General features: G+C 37.8%; 2 protein-coding genes across 3 annotated transcripts; one reads left to right on the top strand and one right to left on the bottom strand.

Annotated features, from left to right (window-relative positions):
• The first annotated feature begins 3,662 nt into the window (after positions 1–3,662).
• Positions 3,663–4,747, top strand: LOC118749998. 2 transcript variants are annotated; one of them, XR_004994333.1, is made up of 4 exons: positions 3,663–3,754; positions 3,809–3,916; positions 3,973–4,043; positions 4,115–4,345. XR_004994333.1 is itself a non-coding variant. In XM_036484737.1 (3 exons), the coding sequence occupies exons 2-3, from the start codon at positions 4,009–4,011 to the stop codon at positions 4,470–4,472; spliced, it is 393 nt and encodes a 130-aa protein (XP_036340630.1). In that variant the 5' UTR covers positions 3,833–3,916; positions 3,973–4,008; the 3' UTR covers positions 4,473–4,747. The 2 variants fall into 2 exon arrangements, 1 of the variants encoding a protein (XP_036340630.1); XM_036484737.1 differs by lacking the exon at positions 3,663–3,754 and having other exon boundaries at positions 3,833–3,916; positions 4,115–4,747.
• An 11-nt stretch (positions 4,748–4,758) lies between these two features.
• On the bottom strand, positions 4,759–6,057 carry LOC118749997 (protein ALP1-like). The gene is made up of 2 exons (XM_036484736.1): positions 5,746–6,057; positions 4,759–5,667 (listed from the first exon to the last, which is right to left on the bottom strand). Exons 1-2 carry the CDS (start codon positions 5,997–5,999, stop codon positions 4,764–4,766), a joined length of 1,158 nt encoding a protein of 385 aa, XP_036340629.1. The 5' UTR covers positions 6,000–6,057; the 3' UTR covers positions 4,759–4,763.
• Positions 6,058–7,172: the final 1,115 nt, after the last annotated feature.

Here is a 7,172-nt window from a genome sequence, read left to right as displayed (position 1 = left end):
CGAGCCCTAACCGCCAAAATAACGTAAGCGACATTTTTTTTCAAAATTTTCTTTTGATGCAGAAATGCATATAGATGCCCTAGGAATATTGCTGCATCAAAAAGAAAATTTTTAAGAAAGTGTCGCTTACGTTATTTTGGCGGTTAGGGATCGATATATGTTATGATGCAGAGTATCCGGCGTCGTTCGGGGTAAACAAATAAAAATATAAAACAGTTAGAAAGATTTTCAGTTTACCATAAACTAAGGATAAAAACTACTTTTCTTATTTAATTTGAGGCCTCCTTTTGAACAATTTTTTTAATTTTGTGTGCGGTGTAGAAGTTTAAATACTATTCGGACATCCACATGTCAAAGGAAAGTCTCAGGAAATAGTGAAGACTTTTAAATTAAAATGGAAGGTCTGTCTAAATAAATAGGAATCCTTACAGAAACACATCTTCTCTTTTGCCGCATCCAGTAATAATTATTGCTGCAATTATATTGGTCATCATATTCTTTACTAAGAATCTTGTTTCATTATTAAGGTTAGGTGGATTAGAGTACCTAAAGAAGAATGAAATGCGCTTCAATTTTTTATTTATATTCCCTGAACGTAGACGCCATGCGTAGTGGGAGGTGCTACGACTTCTTCCGAACTCTCATTCCTGTTTAATTTACAACAGGTCATTCCGTTCAGCTGTCTTTTTGTAACACTCACTCTCTTTCAATTTACTATAAACGCCACATCCTCTTGTACAAACTCATTTGTATACATTTACCATAGAACTTCTCACCAAATTTCAAAGTCATGTGAGTTAGGGGTCCGAAGATGTGAGATTTCACGGCTATGGAATGTGCCGTGGCACCTTGTGCAAACTCACTAATATTTACATCGCTATAAGCGTCTACTTTATTTATGTCTTCACACTAAATTTCGAAGTCATGTGACTTATCGTTCCCAAGTTATATTTGACGCCTGCCCTTTTACAAACTTATTGTATACTAGCAAATGCCTGGCTTGCTTCGCTACGCCTGATAATAACTTTTGCGTTGACCAATACAAAAATAAGTTTGAAATACAAAAAGGGTTTGTAATGTAAACACTATTGGCTTCGGTTGAAAGGTTAAATCCTGCTGTTCCACAGGAAGAAAGAGTTTTCCCGCTCAAACGGAGTCGTTTATGTTCCTATCGTGTTCTTTTTAATTCGTCCCACTTCTTCTTGATATACCCATGGCCCGTTGGTGTGTCTAGGACATCTGTGGCGACTTAGAACTTTTGCGCTTCTTTGTATTCATACTTAAAGGATGGGGCTTTATTAAGTCATCTAAAAAGTAAATTTGTAGAGCTGTATCTAAATACCTTGATTCCAGCACCATCTACTTTTTGGGTACGTTTTTTGCTGAAGCACTTCTTATCAAAGATTACCCGTTAACCCAGGTAGTACGATAAAGACGGATTCTTTAAAATCACGACTCCAGCGCTATCTTTCGACAGAATTTTTTGCAAAAGTATATTTTATGATGCAGAGTATCCGGCGTCGTTCGTGGAAAACAAATAAAAATATAAAACAAATTTTCAGTTTACCATAAATTAAGGGAGATATAAACTATTTTTTTTATTTAATTTAAGGCCTCGTTTTGAACAATACTTTAATTTTTTGTGCGGTGTAAAAGCATAAATACTATTCGGACATCCAAGAATTTTAATTTAAAATGGAAGGTATGTGGAAATAAATAGGACTCCTTACAGAAACACATCGTCTCCTTTGCCGCATCCAGTAATAATTCTTGCTGCAATTATATTGGCCGTCATTTTCTTTACTAAGAATCTTATTTCATTATTAAGTTTAGGTGGATTAGAGTACCTAAAGAAGGCGCTTTAATTTTTTATTTAAATTCTTTGAACGTAGACGGCATGCGTAGTGTGAGGTGCTACGACTTCTTGCAAACTCTCATTCCTGTTTAGTTTACAACAGGTCATTCCGTTCAGCTGTCCTTTTGTAATGGGTCCTAGGTTATGGTTCTCTGAATGTACTCCATCTATTGGAGGTGCAACGCCCCTGTCAAACACTCACTCTCTTTCAGTTTACTATAAACGCCACACCCTCCCCCACTCATTTGCATACTTTACCATAGATATTCTCCCCAAATTTCAAAGTCATGTGAGTTGGGGTTCCGAAGATGTGATATTTCACGGCTATGGAACGAGCCGTGGCACCTTATGCAAACTCAATAATATTTACATCGCTATAAGCGCCTACTTTATTTATGTCTTCGCACTAAATTTTGAAGTCATGTGAATTATCGTTCCTAAGTTATAGCTGATTAAAGTTTTACGCCTGTAAGATGTTCCACGCCCCCTTTTACAAACTTATTATATATATGTATACTTTACTTTAAACATCTATCATAGATCTCTCTTCACACCAAATTTAAAAGTCGTGTGACTTACGGGAAGTTATTGCAGATTAAAAGTTTCACGCCTATGGGAGGTGCCACGCCCCCTTGAACAAACTCATTCATATATAACCTGCTATAAGCGCCTACCATGGATACGTCTTCATACCAAATTTCAAATTCATGTGACGTATGATTTCGAAGTTATGGCTGATTAAAAATTTCACACCCATAGGAAGTGCCACGCCTCTTTTACAAAAGTATATCTACTTTACTATAAGCATCTATCATAGATATGTAGGTGAACAAACCATATTTGAAAGTCATGTGACTTACGGTTTCGAAGTTATAGCTAATTAAAAATGTCACGCCTATGGGAGTGTTTCGCCCCCTTATCAGGTCCCATTTTTTTATACCCTAGGTTACGTCCGAGGTCACTCTCTATACACCAGTTAAAGCCCCATGAAAATCCTTTCAGTAGTTCCGGATATTAGTGAGTTCAAACAGACAAACAAACAAACAATTTACAGTTTTATTATAGTACTAGCAAATGCCTGGCTTGCTTCGCGACGCCTGATAAGAACTTTTGCGTTGACCAGTACGAAATAGGTTTGAAATGCAAAAAGGGTTTATAATGTAAACACTATTGGCTTCGGTTGAAAGGTTAAATCCTGCTGTTCCACAGGAAGAAAGAGTTTTCCCGCTCAAACGGGATCATTTATGTTCCACTCGTGTTCTTTTTAATTGGTCCCACTTCTTCTTGATATACCCATGGCCCATTGATGTGTGTAGGACATTTGTGGCGCCTTAAAAATTTCGCGCTTCTTTGTATTCATACTTAAAGGATGGGGCTTTATTAAGTCATCTAAAAAGTAAATTTTGTTGAGCGGTATCTAAATATCTTGATTCAAGCGCCATTTACTTTTTGGATACTTTTTTTGCTGAAGCATTTCTTATCAAAAAATACCCGTTAACCCGGGTAGTACGAGGAAGACTTTTAAATTAAAATGGAAGGTCTGTGGAAATAAATAGTACTCCTTACAGAAACACATCTTCTCCTTTGCCGCATCCAGTAATAATTCTTGCTGCAATTATATTGGTCATCAGATTCTTTACTAAAGGTATTGGCCCAATGCACGCTTGCTTTGCTTGCTTGGCTTTGAGAACTGTCAAACAATTTTTAAAATCTACTAAAATGTATGAAAGTTGGCCTAGTGGCAGCTTTACTTCACTTGCTTGAAGCGCTTTAAAGTATCGATTAGCCGAAATCTCTATTTGACAGCGCGCTGTAGGCTTTTGACAACTCTTGACATTTCAATTTTTCGCGTCGATTTTGCTTGTGTGCAGTTTTTATCGCGTTCTTCATCAATTTTAGGTAAAATAATTTATATTAAACAATTATTTGTTGCTAACAACATTATTTTTTCAGATACCTTGCTTTTTATCGTTCCGGCCACCAGATTCGTTGGTTTTCATAAAGTTGCATTTGGCTGTGCCACTTCCACCCGTGTTTATAAGGCGTAATATTCAACTGGAGGTAAAAGAGTTTATATTAAACAATTATTTGTTGCTAACAACATTATTTTTTTTCAGATACTTCAGAGACGAACTTGGCCTTATTTCGATGCTATGTTGTTTTTGAAAGACACGGTCACGCCCAGACAGTAAGTGTACTTTACATTTGTACAACAAGTATTTATATTTTAAATTGTAATTTATATGTACATATTTTAAGAACAACAACAAACATCGTCTCCCAAACGCCAGAAGTTCTCGGACAAGAACCAGATATACTGGATACTTCCTTTGGATTCCAAATAGGCGAGAGTGGGAACATTATAATAGAAGAGCAAGAAACCACTGCCCCAACGCCGGCTAAGAGACAAAAGAAAAAAAACGATGAGAACGCCGCCTTTAACGATCTAGTCAACGAAGTAAGTCAGTTTGTGGATAGTCAAAAAAAAAACACACACAACAATTTCTTGGGTGCGATTGGCGAAGTGTTTGAGAAGGTCCCAGAAGAGAGCCGCCTAGATTTTCAAATGGACGTACTTCAATACGTCTATGCTCAATATAAAAATTATAAAAATTGAATTTACGAAATTTAAAAATTTAAATGACATCCAGTTTGATTTCAAAGGTTTGACTGAAAGGTATATTGTTTGTAACCACTATACTGTGTAAAACGGTTTTAACTTAAAAGACTGAATGAAATATATGTTATGTTAACGCCATACTTACCTTGAACAAAAATTAATTTAAAAACCTGAAAGATGTGACGACATTTAAAACATTACCAATAAGTGCCCTCATACTGTGAGTTCAAATTTTTGTTTTCTATCTTAAATAATAAAAACAAAGCATATTCAGTGAGCAGTAATTATTTAAATTTTATTGTTAAAAAGATGTGTCTTCAGAGTATCCCTTAAATCATAATTATTTGAACTGCCTCGGTTCGATGACACCCTACTTATTGAGGGCAATGGAACTACTTCGTTTCGCCATGAGCCAGCGATGGTGGCATCCTCTTCGTAGCGATCAACAAAATCGCTTGCTACATAGTTTGCACACGAAAGCTTAATAAAATTATGCAAGACAATACAAGCTTTCACTATTTGTTCTGCATTTTTCGGGGCCATGCATAGCGTCGTTCTCAATATTCTCCATTTGGCAGTGAGTATTCCAAATGCGTTTTCTATAACTCTTCTTGCACGAGAGAGTCTTTTATTGAAATACTCTTGCTCTTCTGGAATACCTCTACCCGGATATGGTCGCATTAAATAACGCCGTAAGGGAAAAGCAGCATCTCCTACTAAATAATGTGGAAATGGCTCGGTTTCTCCTGGCAGAGGCTGATCATGTGGAAGGCCGAGCCTATCATTTTCAATAGCATCTGCCAGTTTTGAAAAGTGGTAGACACCGCCATCGCTTTGACTTCCATATGCTCCGATGTCAACGCAGGTAAAGGTATAATTGGCATCACATACGGCCAAAAGCACGATACTATAATTGCCTTTGTAATTATAGTACATCGACCCTGAATTCGCTGGACAGGTAATATTAATGTGCTTTCCGTCGATGGAACCAACGCAGTTGGGCATATTCCACAGCGACTTGAACTCATTGGAAATACGTCCCCATTCCGTTTCTGACGGGGTCGCCACATACAGGTCAGCTAACAGATCCCATATGGTCATACATGTCTCCAACGTAATCTTCCTGAAAGTCGTCAGGCCGATCCTGTGAACTATTGTGTGGAATTGCCGAGTGCCACCGTGAGCCAAATATCTGCAACAAAAAAATAAAACCAGATACATATATGGAAAATTATACGTATACTATTAAGTAAAACCGATTTTCTCTTACATCAGGGTTATAAATAGTCTGCAGCGACTCGATATTGGTGTTCTGATTGAATATTTGGTCAGCGAAGCCTCCAGAAATTCGTGCAGCACATTAAATAACGAAAAGGGCATTCTTAATGTCTTGTTAAACTGCTCCTCATCTGCAGCCAAGTTTCTTAATGAACTTTCAAACAATCCATATTTGTGTCGCTCTAAGTACAATTTCCGAACCCAAAATCGGCGCTTCTGTTTTAATCGCAGTTTTAATTTACGCATTTTCGCTAAAATTAGGAAAATTCTCAAAACTTGTTCAGCATTTCCAAAATGAAACTTTATGAAAACCAACGAATCTGGTGGCCGGAACGATAAAAAGCAAGGTATCTGAAAAAAATAATGTTGTTAGCAACAAATAATTGTTTAATATAAACTCTTTTACCTCCAATTGAATATTACGTCTTATAAACACGGGTGGTGAGTGGCGCAGCCAAATGCAGCTTTACCAAAACCGGAACGATAGAAAAGCAAGGTATCTGTAAAAAATAATGTTCTTAGTAACAAATAATTGTTTAATAACATATATTTTAACTAAAATTCACAATTATACTTGCTGGCACAACAAAGAATGGCGGGTATATTTGCGCGCATTGAAAATCAGCTGACTACTATGACAGCGTTCAAAGCTACCATTAGGCCATAAAAGCCTTCAAAGTAAAGCAAAGCAAACTAAAGTAAGCAAAGCAAGCAAAGCAAGCGTGCATTGGGCCAATACCTTAAGTCTGCTTACTGCTGCTTCCAAAAACGTACGTGAAAAAATTTTTGTTGTTGTTGTCCTACCACTGTTGTATGTATTATGATGCCTTGTGGTTTTGTGAAATCGTGTGCTTTTTTGTAACTGCACGACTGTGGTGTTCGTTAACCATTACATGAGTGGCGTGATTTCGTGCACATAGCGGTTTATAACGGTGCTGTACCGCTTAGTTATTTGGCGTCAGTCGCCGTTATGTATATATTATCGGTGTATGCTGCTGCTGCTGTTGTTGGTGACAGCAGGGCTCTCCGTTATATCCCTCGCAGTTGATGACAATTCAGCGTGCCGTTTTACGCGCCGTTACATATGGCAATATACGGGTTATGAGGTACTGCTGTCGTTGGTGGTGGCAGGGCTCTCCGTTATGCGGAAAAATGCAACTCACAAAGACAGTGTGGCGTTTAATGTGGCGCTATACCGTAGATGATGTACTGGTCCCCGTTATTGCCCACCGCAATAAAACTTTGCGCACCGACTTATGCACTGAGCCGCACGAGATAATGCAGGGTGTCAAAAAATTTATTCCATTTTGGTGCATACTCTCATGGTCACGGTCGCCATTTTGTGCCCTTTGTGCCGCCACCTTACCACCCACTACCACACTGCACACTCTAAACTAGTAACGCTCTGCTTACCGCAAT

The sequence above is a fragment of the Rhagoletis pomonella genome, unplaced genomic scaffold (genome assembly GCF_013731165.1).
Source record: "Rhagoletis pomonella isolate Grant_MI unplaced genomic scaffold, Rhpom_1.0 Rhpom_scaffold_00107, whole genome shotgun sequence".
NCBI lineage: Eukaryota > Metazoa > Arthropoda > Insecta > Diptera > Tephritidae > Rhagoletis > Rhagoletis pomonella.
This window is presented reverse-complemented; position numbering and strand designations above follow the sequence as displayed.

Bases quoted from the DNA above. Each gene is read 5' to 3' on its own strand.
- LOC118749997 (XM_036484736.1), bottom strand. From the start codon at position 5,999: ATGCGTAAATTAAAACTGCGATTAAAACAGAAGCGCCGATTTTGGGTT. The intron at 5,668-5,745 runs GTAAGAGAAAAT...TTTTTGTTGCAG, and splicing joins AGACTATTTATAACCCTGAT to ATATTTGGCTCACGGTGGCA.
- LOC118749998 (XM_036484737.1), top strand. From the start codon at position 4,009: ATGTTGTTTTTGAAAGACACGGTCACGCCCAGACA. The intron at 4,044-4,114 runs GTAAGTGTACTT...ACATATTTTAAG, and splicing joins GACACGGTCACGCCCAGACA to AACAACAACAAACATCGTCT.